Source organism: Hippopotamus amphibius, chromosome 8 (genome assembly GCF_030028045.1).
Source record: "Hippopotamus amphibius kiboko isolate mHipAmp2 chromosome 8, mHipAmp2.hap2, whole genome shotgun sequence".
In the NCBI taxonomy this organism is placed as follows: Eukaryota; Metazoa; Chordata; class Mammalia; order Artiodactyla; family Hippopotamidae; genus Hippopotamus; species Hippopotamus amphibius.
Window position 1 is genome coordinate 31787189 of NC_080193.1, and position 13721 is coordinate 31800909.

General features: G+C 46.5%; 1 protein-coding gene across 4 annotated transcripts in view; it reads left to right on the plus strand.

Annotated features, from left to right (window-relative positions):
* Nucleotides 1–13297, plus strand: part of CYFIP1 (cytoplasmic FMR1 interacting protein 1) — a 107567-nt gene extending 94270 nt beyond the window's left edge. For 2 of the 4 annotated variants that reach the window (XM_057743774.1, XM_057743775.1), the window contains exons 26-31: nt 1805–1935; nt 7575–7647; nt 8208–8302; nt 9059–9297; nt 9716–9863; nt 12495–13297. In XM_057743774.1, coding sequence (XP_057599757.1) covers nt 1805–1935; nt 7575–7647; nt 8208–8302; nt 9059–9297; nt 9716–9863; nt 12495–12659 — 851 coding nt within the window. In that variant the 3' untranslated portion in view covers nt 12660–13297. Of the gene's footprint in view, nt 1–1804; nt 1936–2356; nt 2747–7574; nt 7648–8207; nt 8303–9058; nt 9298–9715; nt 9864–12494 lie in introns of those variants that run through there. The other 2 variants (XM_057743776.1, XM_057743777.1) reach the window with 2 other exon arrangements.
* Nucleotides 13298–13721: the final 424 nt, after the last annotated feature.

Genomic DNA, 13721 nt, shown 5'->3' on the forward strand with positions numbered 1-13721 from the left:
CTCCATGTGAACAGCCTTTGTGACCTCAGAAAGTATTGTTCGTGATAAAATTGGGCTGCAGCAACCCTTACATGTTACCAAAACTGCCTTTTGTCTCATATTTGTTAATACTTTCTTGAAAGCTGGGCAACTATCTTATTAAGTGACTTGGGCCCAAACGTGGGTCGCCAGTGAGAGCCCATTCTGACAGGCAGTGGGCTGGCGTGGCTGAGCCCCAGGTGCGCCTGGCCCCACCAGGGGTGCTGTTGGTGTTTGGGGAGACAGTGAGGCAACCCGTTTGGCCACCAGGAAGGGAAGTAACTGTTGGTCTGGCCTGGCTTAGGAGAATCTCAGAAAGTAGATGAGTGATGTTGGGGTAATAAAACCGGTACTCAGATCCTGACGACAGGTAGATATTTTAAATGTCAAAGACAAGGCATTTAGGCCAAATCCAGAGCTGGGCTGGGGCAGAGCTGTGGACTTAAGGGCTGCTGTCCTGAAGAGAGCGGCTGGCCAGCTGGTGTCCTCCCCAGCTGGCGTTGCACCACCGTGCGGATAGCATCATGTTGCTGGGAGCACCCCTGCTCTCGTGGCCATTGCGGGGTGGACTGTGGAGAGGAAAGGATGGCCTCTCAGGAAGACAGGGCTGTGGGGTCCTTGCCAGACAGCACTCAGGGCCTGACCTCTTGGGATGAGGGGTTTGAAATCTTTTAAGTCTCAGACTTTGTTCTGCTCAGGGTTGTTTTGGCTATTCTAGGTCTTCTGCATGACCATAGATTGTGGAGTCAGCTTGGGGATTTTTGACTGCGTCAGCATTGAGTGGATAGATTGAGTTCTTTCCAGACCTTATGCCTTGTGCCTTTTCCTGCTTTATTACAACATCCAGGGCCTCCAGGACAGTAGTGGAGATGCGTTGTCTTGCTCTGAAGCTCTGAGTGTGACATTAGCTACAGGGTTTTGTAGATGCCCTTTATCAGATTAAGTACATTCCCTTCTGTGCCTGTGAAGGGGTATTGAATTTTATCAAATATCTTTTCTACCTCTGCTGGAGATGACAATGTTTTCTTTCTCATCTGTTGCAACGTGGTGCCTCCTCTGAAGATACAGGCAGGAGATACTGCATGTTTGGTTCCACACAACCGCAATAAAGTGAATATTGCAATAAAGCAAGCCACATGGATTTTCTTACTTCCTGATGCATATAAAGTTACATTTACACTATACTGCAGTCTGTTAAGTGTACAATAACACTATGCCTTATGAAACATACAGATCTTAATTAAAAACACTTCATTGCGAAAAAATTCCAACCATCATCTAAGCCTTTAGCAAGTTGTAATCTTTCTGCAATAGTAACATCAAAGATCACTGATCCCAGATCACCACAACAAATATAATAATACTGAAAACGTTTAAAACATTTCAGGGATTACCAAAATGTGACACATGGACGTGAAGTAAGGAGACGCTGTTGGGAAAATGGCACCAGTGTATTTGCCACAAACCTTCAATTTGTTTAAAAAAAAAAAAAAAAAAAAGGCAGTATCTGCAAAGCACAGTAAAACAAGCTATGCCTGTACAGGGCTGGCAGAGAAAAAGAGGCTTTGGAGCTGAGGCCCAGCGCCCAGGTGGTGGACAAGCCACCTGTGCAGGGAAGCTGCTGGGGTCAGGAGACTGTGGCCATGTCCTTGAGGGCATGACGGCCATGTCAGAGAATGCTCGTGGCCAGCACAGGTGCTCCCGGCCACAGACCCCAGGCTACGCACTGTGGGCCTCCTTCCCCTCCAGCCTCCCCCAGCCCCACCCTCGTTCTCTGCCACCACAGGCATTCTGGAGTTTTTCCACCACCAGCTGAAGGACATTGTTGAGTATGCGGAACTAAAGACTGTGTGCTTCCAGAACCTGCGGGAGGTAGGCAACGCTGTCCTCTTCTGCCTGCTCATAGAGCAGAGCCTGGTGAGTGCTCAGCCCTGCCCTGGGGGTGATGGAAGAGGCCATTCTTTAGAGGCTTGACTTAGTGGGGTTATTTATGGGGGAAGGGGAGCAAGTGTTGTAAAGCACTGTTCTTTTTTCATGACTATTTAGACTTTAATTTGAATTTGTTCCCTACAGTTGGAAGACAAAAATGCAATGCAGTTCATAGTTTAAGAATGTTTTATTATGTAAACATTGTAAGAATGTCTTATCTTACAGTATTTGCTGCATCTAAATTAACATATGTGACATGTGTATAAAGTATAAAGCACTGCTGCCCAAGAGAATTGTCTGTGATGGAAAGTTCCATAGCAAGGCTGCTGGGCCCTCAAAGTGTGGGTCCATGTGACTGAAGAACTGATTTTTAAATTCTGTCGAATTTTCTTTTCTCACATTTCAATAGTTGCATAAGCCCCACGCCTGCTGTGTGGACCCACCACCATGAAGAGCTCACACATGAGACACCCGCTTCTCCACTGACTGTGTCCTGCTGGTGTCATTTACCTCACCCTCTGTCCCCTGTCGATCATGGCAGCAGACGGGTCTGCACTGAGAGCTCAAGTGTAGCATGGGCTCTCGCGTGGCCTCATTCTGCCTTCCCCTCAGGTCTGAAGAGCTGGACGCCTTTCCTGGTGCTGGCCTCTTCCTGGTCTGTTAAATGCTCCATTTCTACCTTTGTCCATTTTACTGCAATTTGTGTATCTTCTGTGTGCTACATTTAAATGCAAATACCCCTCGCTGTTTTGGGCTTGTCTTTTCACCCTTATAGTGGTGATGTTTGATAAACTGTCTTAATTTGAATGTAGCCTCTCTCCTTTTTTTTTATGGTTAGCACTTTTTGTATCTCTTCAAAGAAATGCTTTCCTATTTAGGGGTCATAAAGATATTTTTTCATGTTTTCTTCTAAAGGTTCTAAGTTTTGCTTTTCTTTAGTTTATAATCTTTCTGGAGTTGGTTTTTGTGTGTCATGTGAGATGTGGGTGAAGGTTCTTTCCTCCCTGGGGTAATCAGGTGTCCCTCCTCCTTTCCTTGCTCATCATCCTGCAGCTTTCTGTGAACGTGCTGGTCTGTGTCTTGGCTTTCTTCCTTATTCCACCGGTCTGTGTGTCTGTCCGTGGCTTCTAACACGTTGTCTGATTCATGGTAGCTCTAACTTAAGTCTTTGACACGTGACAGGACATGCTTCTTACCTTATTCTTCTTCAGGCGCATGCTGCCTCTTTGTGGACCTTGGCTCTGCTCTGAAAGTATTAGAACCGGCTTACCAAACGCATTGAAAAAGCCTACTGGCATTTCGATGAGAATTGTTTTGCGTTTCTAGCTCCATCCTGGGAGATCTTTTCTCTGTTACTTCTTAAAGCAGTCTCTTGTCTCCAGGGCCTCAGCAGCTTGACAGAGGCAAGGCCAGGCTGGGGTGCCCCGTACACTCTACAGGGTGTGGCAGTCAGACTGCTAGGCCTGTAGGGGCTGAGCCATTGGACTGGCCACCTTACACCTGGGTACACACAAAAATAGTATGTTGGCTCTCGTGTCAGGGAGCCCAAGGTCCAGTACAGGGTACAGCCTCTGGTCAGGACCTCACCTTCCGGCTCCCCTCTGCCGCTCCGCGCCCATGTGGTACCAGAGACGGCTGACTCCCAGGCCCATGCTGTGCCACTATCTGGGACCCGGTGCAGCTGCCCTTCCCTGCAGCAGGAGTGGTGGTACAGGGCCGGCAGGTGTCTCCCCAAGGAGCTGGTATCCAGGGCAGCCTCACTCCAGGAACAGCTGAGGGAGAACTGAATCTTTTACCTTTCACATGTATTTACATGTGAATTTTTTTTTCCTTTTGTTTTGTTTTGTTTACATGTGAATTTTTAACAACCAGGTAAGTTAGAGAAAATTCCTTTAAATAGTAAATCACTCATCATGAATTTTAAATATTTAATATAGGAAAATTCCCTTCATGTGTGACTTTGCCTAAAACACACACATAAAGAAAACACTTGGACATGTGTTGCCTTCTGGAAGGAGTGTGATCCTGTGTTAGAAACTTAGGAAACAAGAAATCTGGAACTGATGTGACCCTTACCTGCCCAGACTCTTCAATAATCCCTGTTGTCTATCCCTGGACACGAGTGCAGCCCTTCTGAGGCACCCAGCACTCTCAGTGGCCCCCTGCAGTTCTTGGGGACCAGCCTCAATGTGATGAGCCTCCCAGGTCCCAGGAGCTGGGCCTCAGCACCCAGGTGACAGATTTCCAGTGCCTCTTCCCCTCTGAGACCAGCGCCGGGTCTCAAGTCTACACGCCGTACTTGGCTCCCTAGAGTGATGACCACAGTGCTAGGCATCCAGGAAAGACACTAAATAGTTGTCAGTTGATCTTTTTTTTTTTTTTTAATTTATTAATTTTATTTATTTTTATTTGTTTTGGCTGTGTTGGGTCTTTGTTGCTGTACACGGGTTTTCTCTAGTTGTGGTGAGCAGGGGCTACCCTGTTGTGGTGGGTGGGCTTCTCATTGCGGTGGCTTCTCTTGTTGCAGAGCATGGGATCTAGTGGCACAGGCTTCAGTAGTTGTGGCATGTGGGCTCAGTAGTTGCAGCACACGGGCTTAGTTGCTCCAAGGCATGTGGGATCTTCCCGGGCCAGGGCTTGAACCCGTGTCCCCTGCATTGGCAGGTGGATTCTTAGCTACTGCACCACCAGGGAAGCTCTGTCAGTTGATCTTAAAGCAAACTTTGGCTTATGAGTGGGTGGCTGTTTCTGAAATGATTAAAAAGGTCATCTACAACTCACTTGAATGCCGTCTTCCTTTCACTGCAGATTCCATGGCCCATGTGTGGTCCCTGGACATGGTGGCTCTGCCTGCAGGAGTCTCTGTCCCCGCCCCTCCTGCCCTCTGTGCACCGTCACCCTTCACTTCCTTCTTCTCCTCTCACCGGTCAGTGCACCTCGGGGCAGTGGCGAGAAGCCACACTCTCTGTGTTGGGCTGATCTGCTCCCAGGCCCTGCTCCAGACTGGAATTTTGTAGTCTTGCATTTGTCCTTTGGAAAGGGGTGATGTTTTCCAGTAGGTTTACCAGGGTGGGACTCTGTAAGGTGAAAGATGCATGGCTCTTCTCATTCCATCTCATCAAACCCAGACTCCAGACACTGATGCCTTCTTGGTGGTGGTTTTGGTGTCTCCGAGGAAGGTGGTGATAGAGTATGTTCGGCATTTGTGTGGGCTCCCATTAATACAAATGGAGATGTTAAGCGTAGACGTGTTCTTCAACTTGTCCCATTAGAAAGTGGGGTAACTGTCCCCCAGCTGCAGGGGGCACTGAGCCTGTGATGAGGCCCCCGGGGTATTGGTGACCCCAACTGGCACCAAGATTTGGTTCAGTAACCAAAAATGTTGATCTTACTGTGAACCTCTGCATTGGATAGACACTGCCAGCTTTCTGAAGGAGGGTTTTTTCATTTTGTTTTTAAAATTCTGCTCTTCAAAATCCAACATGAAATTTTTGATGATATAGTTCTTTTTAGCTTATATGTGTGCGTGTTCACTAAACTTTTTGTTTTAGAGTAGTTTTAGTTAGATTGTTTTTAATATTGGATTTTATAGCCATTCTCCCTCTTTCTCTGGCTTGGATTGGGTGCAGAAATTTGAGTTCATTGGCAATGACACCTGGAAGCAGCACCGAGAGCCAGGTGGTCCCTCTAAAGTGGTGTGCAGCAGGCAGGTGCCTTTACCACCTGTAGAGGCCTCCATCCGTGTGGCTCCACTCCAGCATTCCACCCAGCAGCTCTCTTCCCCCATCAGTCTCCCATTTCCCACCCATTGGCCGGGCCGCTTTCTAGCAGTTAGTCACCTTCCAGGTGCCCTCCAACCCTCTGTGGTGCAGGTGGGCTGATTGCCCATCTTCACTTGGCTTTTTCCACTTGACGGTAAATGTATTCTGGAGATCATTCCACGTAAGTAAGTGGTGAGGTCCTCAGCCTTCTTCAGCTGCGTGCTGTCCCACAGACATCACCCCCTCTTCTGTTTGCATGGTGTGCCATCACCGTCTGACACCTTCCTTCTTTAAACGTGTCCTCTCTCCGCCCTCGCACCTCCTCCTCCCTGTACAGGAGGCTTGGGGACCAGGTCCTGTGTATACTGGCCTAGAGGGGCTCCCGTCACGTGTATTCTGCATGAAGAATCATGTTGTTGCTGGACTCTGGCACAGGAGATGGGGTGGAGGGGTCAGCCTCCCTCTGGAAGGTTCTGGAGGAGCAGCGTGGCTGACTGGCTGCTGCACCAGCCTTACGTCAGGCAACGACGGCAGCCTCACTGGATAGGTACAGAAAGCCTTCTCTTCCTCCTCTTGGGCTTAGCTTTGCTGTCATCTTTGCGGAGATCCTCAGAAGGGAAACTCTCACCAGTCAGTATGTTTTGACTCTCTGATAACCATTTCTTTGTTAAACAGTTCATTCTATTAAGGTTTCGGGATGGGTGTAGAGTAGGAGGCACGAGAGTCTGTTCTGTCTTCTGCCTTTTTGCCTAGAGGCGAACACACCCCATCTAAGGAGCTTTCCCTTATTTACGGGCCCTCAGACTCAGGAAGGTGCCCTGTTCTGGACCGTCTTTGGGTTCTTGCTGGGGTTTTAGAGTTCTGCCACCCCTGTGATATTGGAAGCAGTTTCTCCCTGCATTGCATTGTTCTAGAGAACAGGTCTTGTATAGCATGGGGTTTTATTGCCTCTTTAAAGGTGTTTGTGATCCAGCCATAGGTTCAGAGAGACTGGGGAATCGCTGACTCTGCCCCTTCCTTCTTCCTCCTACGCTGTTTACACAGGAAGCACCTTCTTCCTCTCTCTGCAGGGAGGGCTGCAAAACTGTAAATAGGAAGGCTGCATTCAGTGCTGGGTTTATTCATGTCTGTGTTTTATGTTTTTAATTTTTTTAAGTTCTTTATTGGAATATAATTGCTTTACACTGCTGTGCCACTTTCTGCTATGCAGCAAAGTGCATTAGCTGTATTTATACATATATCCCCATAGCCCTCCTTCCCGCGACTCGCTCCCACCCTCCCTATCCCAGCCCTCTAAGTCATCACCCATCATCAAATTGATCTCCCTGTGTTATGCAGGAGCTTCCCACTAGCCATCTGTTTTACATTTGGTAGTGTATATATGTCAATGCTACCCTCACTTCGTCCCAGCTTCCCCTTCGCCGCCCCCTACGCCCCACCCCGTGTCCTCAAGTCCATTCTCTACATCTGCATCTCTGTTCTTGCCCTGTCACTGGGTTCATCAGTACCATTTTTTTAGATTCCATATATATGCGTTAGCATCAGGTATTTGTTTTTCTCTTTCTGGCTTACTTGGCTCTGTATGCATGTCTATGTTTAAATTAGTCAAAAGTAAGTAAAAATGAAAATTCAGTTCCTTGGTCACGTTCCAAGTACTTCATCACCACATGTGGCTGGTGGCTACCTTGACAGCACATCTAGGGGACATTTCCACCATCCCAGAGACTCCTGTTGGGCAGCACTGTTCTCAGTGTTTAATTTACACTAAATGACAATAGATGTGCCTAATTTTCAGCACCCGATTTCTTTGCCCATTTTTGCTGTAAGATAGGCTTCCTAATGTAGCTTTCTCTTTCTTTGCTGCAGTCTTTAGAAGAAGTATGTGACCTGCTGCATGCAGCCCCTTTCCAGAACATCTTGCCGAGAGTCCACGTGAAAGGTGAGCCGGTCCTCTGACCAGGGCAGGGACACGTGTCTGTGTGGCCAGAGAGTTCTCTTTAGTTAGAGGCCAGCTCTGTTTGAGTTTGGTGCCTGTTCAGTCATAACCTGGGGTAATTGTTAATATAATGTAGTTAAATGAGTATCGAATAACGGAAATACTTAGGGCTGAAATGCTGTGTCTTGAATGTACTTCAGAAGAGCACGGGAGCAGGGGTGTTGGTATCTATGAAACAAGAGTGCCTTAAGCGTATGACTGTTGCAGCAGATGGGCACAGAGGGTTTACTGTGCTCTGGTTTTGATTACATTTTTTAGTAAGTTTTAAAAAGTGAATATTGAACAGAAAAATCAATTTTCTGTTTGAGTTAAAACAACAGATGAGCCAGTTCCATAAAAGAATTTTCAAAGAGAACCTACACATGTAATGTTAAAAATTTTTCATTTGGTTGTTTTGTTTTTTGGGTTTTCTTTTCCTTTTTTTTTTTTTTTTACAAAATTAAACTCGTGCAATTGTTATTTATACAAAGGAATAGAGTGTAAAATACTTTTTTCCACTGCAGAGGGAGAGAGACTTGATGCCAAAATGAAAAGACTAGAATCAAAGTATGCCCCACTGCATCTTGTCCCTCTAATTGAAAGACTGGGAACCCCTCAGGTAACGCATGTTGGGGGCGCTGTCACTGCTGTGAGCTGGACACCCATATCAGGCCATTGGCAGGGTTGGGGCTTGAGAGCAGGGCTCTGGGTGAGACCCAGCCCCGAAGCATCGTGAGGTGGGACGGGCCGCTCAGCCGCCAACCCAGCTGGGTTGTCAGGGTGGCTGGAAAGTGAATGAGCTAACACGTGGAAAGAACTTAGAACATCACCTGGCACATGAGACACACACAGTAAATGTCGCTGTTTTTGTCCATCCCTTCACGAAGAACGCTTTCTTGTAGGTTCTTGAGAACAGAAGGCAGGGAGGAGGTCCGTGAACTTAAGCTAGCTGCATCAGCATCTCCCAGCCTCAGCACTGCTGCCATTTTGGATGAGATAATTCTTTGTCATGGGGACTGTCCTCTGAGTTGTAGAACACTGAACAGCACCCCTAGCCTGTACCCACTGGAGGCCACTAGCCCCACCCCAGGCTGCAACAGCCCACAGTGTCTCCACACACTGCCAGGTGTCCCCCGGAGACAAATCACTCCCTGTTAACAACAACTGTACTCACCAGTTCTCCTTCACTCTGAAATACATTTAGTCTGGTGAGACATAGGTAATAGCTGACATATTTATTTTGTCGATGCTTGTATCTAAAAACCCTCTTCTGCAAGCTGGGATGGTTTCCGGTGAGTCAGAAACACAACCGGGGTACTGTGATTTCAGCACTGCAGCCTTCGGCCATGCCCGTGACATTTTGTCCTGTCTGCAGCAAATTGCAATAGCGAGAGAGGGGGACTTGCTGACAAAGGAGCGTCTCTGCTGTGGCCTGTCTATGTTTGAAGTCATCCTGACTCGCATCCGGACCTTTCTGGACGACCCCATCTGGCGTGGGCCTCTGCCCAGCAACGGCGTCATGCACGTGGATGACTGTGTCGAGTTTCATAGGCTGTGGAGCGCCATGCAGTTTGTCTACTGCATCCCTGTGGGAACACACGAGTTCACAGTCGAGTAAGCGTGTGCTCAAGGAGGGGGAGGTGGGAGAGAAGCTGGCATTAGGCTAACACAGAGGACCACCTTCCTCTGGAAATGGACCCTCAAATTGCTGAGCTGCTGTAAAGCTGCTTAAGAGGGGGCTTTTACCTGATGCCCAGAAAGTGCCTCAGAGCTGGGCTTCTGGAGTTCTGTGAACTCATGGAAACGTGTGCACATCAGGTGTGTGTTTTGCTCGATAGGACGGCCACAACTTCATGAACTCATCCTTCATGGAGGAGCCATGATCTAAAAAGAGGTTAGGAAGCAGTTTGCCAGAGGAACCCTGACGAGGTGTTTACAAGCCAGGGCCGCGCCTCTGCTCAGCATCCCTGCAGGGCACGCAGGCGACTTGGTCACGCCCGGGCCCCATCCTCCCTGCTGTTTCTCTCCACAGGCAGTGCTTTGGCGACGGGCTGCACTGGGCCGGCTGCATGATCATCGTGCTGCTCGGCCAGCAGCGGCGCTTCGCTGTGCTGGACTTCTGCTACCATCTGCTCAAAGTCCAAAAACACGATGGCAAAGACGAAATTATCAAAAATGTGGTATGTGCAAGTTTCACAAAAAAAGATACTTTCTAGTTATTTAAAGTTATTTTTCTGGGAATGTTTCTCATCCCAGGACAACTGAAGCTTTCTTTTCACTCCCCAAGTGAATCTAAATAGACTTAGTAAAGGAGTCTGGTAGTGAAATACTCAGGGGTCCATTTTCCTTCTGTTTTCAAGGTACATAGACCTACTTCATTTCAGAGAGTCTTGTTAAGATCTGCATTTTCACATTATTGCTGTACTCTTTAAGTCTTCTGGCTTCTTTCATTGTAGTTAAAGTGTGTGGGGCTTTTTTTTTTTTTCGCTACTTTATTTTAGACTGCATTGGGTCTTCATCGCTGCGTGCGGGCTTTCTCTGGTTGCAGCGAGTGGGCGCTACTCTTTGTTGTGGTGCATGGGCTTCTCATTGTGGTGGCTTCTTTCGTTGTGGAGCACAGGCTCTAGGCGCATGGGCTTCAACAGTTGTGGCTCACGGGCTCTAGAGCGCAGGCTCAGTAGTTGCAGCGCAGGGGCTTAGCTGCTCCACGGCATGTGGGATCTTCCCGGACCAGAGATTGAACCCGTGTCCCCTGCACTGGCAGGTGGATTCTTAACCACTGCGCCACCAGAGAAGTCCCCATTTGGGGCTTTTTTAAAGATCTTTTTGTATTTTATGGATTCTTTGTAATTGAATTCCAGAAAATACTCTCATTATCTTTTCAAATATTTTCGTTTTTCTTCCATTTTGGGGACTTTGGTTAGATGTGTGTTAGACCTGCTTATCTGGTCTCCACTTATCTCAGTTTCCTGGGTCAGAAGTCGGGTACAGCACAGTTCAGCTGGATCTTCCATTTACAGTTTCACAAGGTCACTATCAGTGTGTCTGTAGGGCTGTGTTCCTTTCTGGAGCCTCTGGTTGTGGGTCTGCTTCCAGACTCATTCAGGTGGTTGGCTCGGTTCCATTCTTGCAGTTGGGGAACTGAGGTCTCCATCTCCTTGCTGGTTATTTAGCTCACATTCCTTCTCATGCTTCTCACATGGCCCCCTCCAGCCAACGTGTTCAAGTCCCTCTCACACTACTCATCTTCCAATTTAATTTCCTGCTGCATCTCTCCTGCCTCCAGCTGGAGGAAGGTCTCTGCTTGTGATTAGATTGGATCCACCTGGGTGATCCGGGCTACTTTCCCTACTTTAAAGTCTGTAACCTTGACTATATTTTGCAAAGTCCCCTTTGCCATTGGAAGGTAATATGTTAACAGGTTCCAAGGATTGGGGCCTGGACATCTCTGAGGGGCCACTCTGCCTCCCACACGTGCATTTCCTTGGCTCTCTAGGCTGTACCCAGAGTACTATCTTCATTTAACTAACACACCTCAGCTCAGTCTCTTCTGCTGTTCTTTTACTTTTGAAAGTCATTCATTTAGATTTAAAATGTTGATTTGGTTCTTCTTTAAATCATGGTAGTAATTGATAATTTTAGCTTTTTCATGGAATTTTTTCCATTTTTTATTTCTTCACACATTTCATGTATCTTATACTCTTCATTTTCTAGTTCTAGTGTCCAAGGCCTCAAGGGGCATCTGAAACCCTGAAGTGTTTCACTTTGTGTTGGATTTTACTTATTTGGCAGCTCTTGTTTGACTGACCTTAATCTGGATTGCTTTTCTCCCAGGATTTTCATTTACTGCTCCTCTCCCTGCATTGCGAACCTGGGGCCACATTAGCCTCATGAGAGGTTCAGGCTTGGTGGAGAGCCTCCAGGTCCGTGGTCACCTTGCTTACAGCCCAAGCTGTCTCCTCATCCCACTGCTGCTTGCTGGTGGCATCTGACCCTGAGGAAGTCCTGGCTTTTGCTTTACTTCCTACATAGGCAGAACCTGCAGTGCTTTTTAAAGTTTGTTCTGATTTCATGTCTTTCTTTTTTTAATCCAGTTCTGTTGTAGCAGTTCTGTCAAAGGATCCTGTCCACAATAACTGGAAATATATATTTTTTAATTAATTTATTTTATTGGCTGTGTTCAGTCTTTTTTGCTGTGTGCGGGCTTTCTTTTAGTTGCGGTGAGTGGGGGCTACTCTTCATTGTGGTGCGCGGGCTCCTCATTGCCGTGGCTTCTCTTGTTGTGGAGCATGGACCCTAGGCACGTGGGCTTCAGTAGTTGCAGCACATGGGCTCAATAGTTGTGGCGCACGGGCTTAGTTGCTCCGCGGCATGTGGGATCTTCCCCGTGCAGGGATCGAACCTGTGTCCCCTACATTGGCAGGCAGATTCTTAACCACTGTGCCACCTAGGAAGCCCTAATAACTGGAAATTTTTTAAATTCGTGTTATATTAGTTTACTGGTCTTTCCCCACTGACCGTATTATCTTCATCTTTACCTTGCTGGCTTTTAGGACACCGTAGGTTCTTAATACCTGTTTGTTGAATAAATAGGTCTGTAAGTTTTACAAATGAATCTACAGTTAGTACCATGAAACCAACAGAGAAATGCTGCAAAATATATTCATTGGTCCAATAGTTACATTAAAGAGATGGTATGTGTCAATAGTTTGCTGATATTTTTCTGAGAAAATATGAAAATCCTGACATTTTGAAGCATGAAGGATTAATGAACAACTTTTATTAGTAAAACATAATGTTCACTGTTGTAGCCTTTGAAGAAGATGGTGGAGAGAATTCGTAAGTTCCAGATTCTGAACGATGAGATAATCACTATCTTGGACAAGTACTTGAAGTCAGGCGATGGCGAGAGCACGCCCGTGGAGCACGTCCGCTGCTTTCAGCCACCCATCCACCAGTCCCTGGCTGGCAGCTGAGGGCACGGATGCCACCTGTTCTCAAGAGTCCCAGTACTGGCTGCATTGAAGAACTATAAGGGCATGTGTTTCTTTCCATAAACTATTAGTGAGATTTTTAGGAACTATTTTTCAGTATCTCTGTGCCTGTTTAAGGGGGTGTTTCCAATCTAAAAACTTAATTTTATAAATTGACTTATTTTTCTACACTAAAATTGTATATACTTTTGGTAATTGGGACATCTGAGAATGTTGGCTGCTGTTGCCATCACGTTCTTACAAAATTATTTTCTATTTCTTATGGAATCTTCCAGCAGCCAACTATGTCACGAAGTGCTGCTTGGTTCACACGTTCATCCTTTAACAAAGGGTCCGTGACATTTAGGGGAAGACTTGTGAACTTAAGCAAGAGACTTAATTACCAGCTCATTGTGATAAAACCCATTACCAATTAGAATTAAACAATGATTTTTTAGCTTTTATTTAGGAATTTTTCTGGTTTTTTATGAAAACCTGTCATTTGTTCCTTTCCACTTTTTGTGTCAGTATTCCAGAAAATAGTGAACTTGATTTCTCTGCTTTTACTAAATCCGGTTATGACAAAATCTAATTTGTGAGGTATGATTTAAAGGTTACAGAAATAAAACTAATGAAACCTGTTTGTGTTCATTCATTGACTGTGACCCTGTGTGGCCTGGGTGGGCAAGGTACTTTCTCTACTCATGCGAGTGCACACACCAGGCTGGGGGCCTAGGTCACCTGCAGCCTTGGGAGAGGGGAGATCACGGTAGTAACTTCCATGTGGCTTTAGAAATGTTACCACCAAGGACGTCTAGGGGCATCACCCATTAACAAAAATAGTCCACCAGCTATTCTGCTGTACTGTTGAACCTTGAGTGACCTCACACAGAACTGATCTTTACAGAAAGTTACCTTAAAATGTTGCTTTTGGTAGTGTGAGATAATAAGCCTGGGGCCAACATTCTGCTGCAGATTAAGAGGCAGTATCTGTGCTCACCCTATAATGAAAGAATAAAATATGATGAAAAACTGTTTAATGACTAAATTTAAATAATTCACACT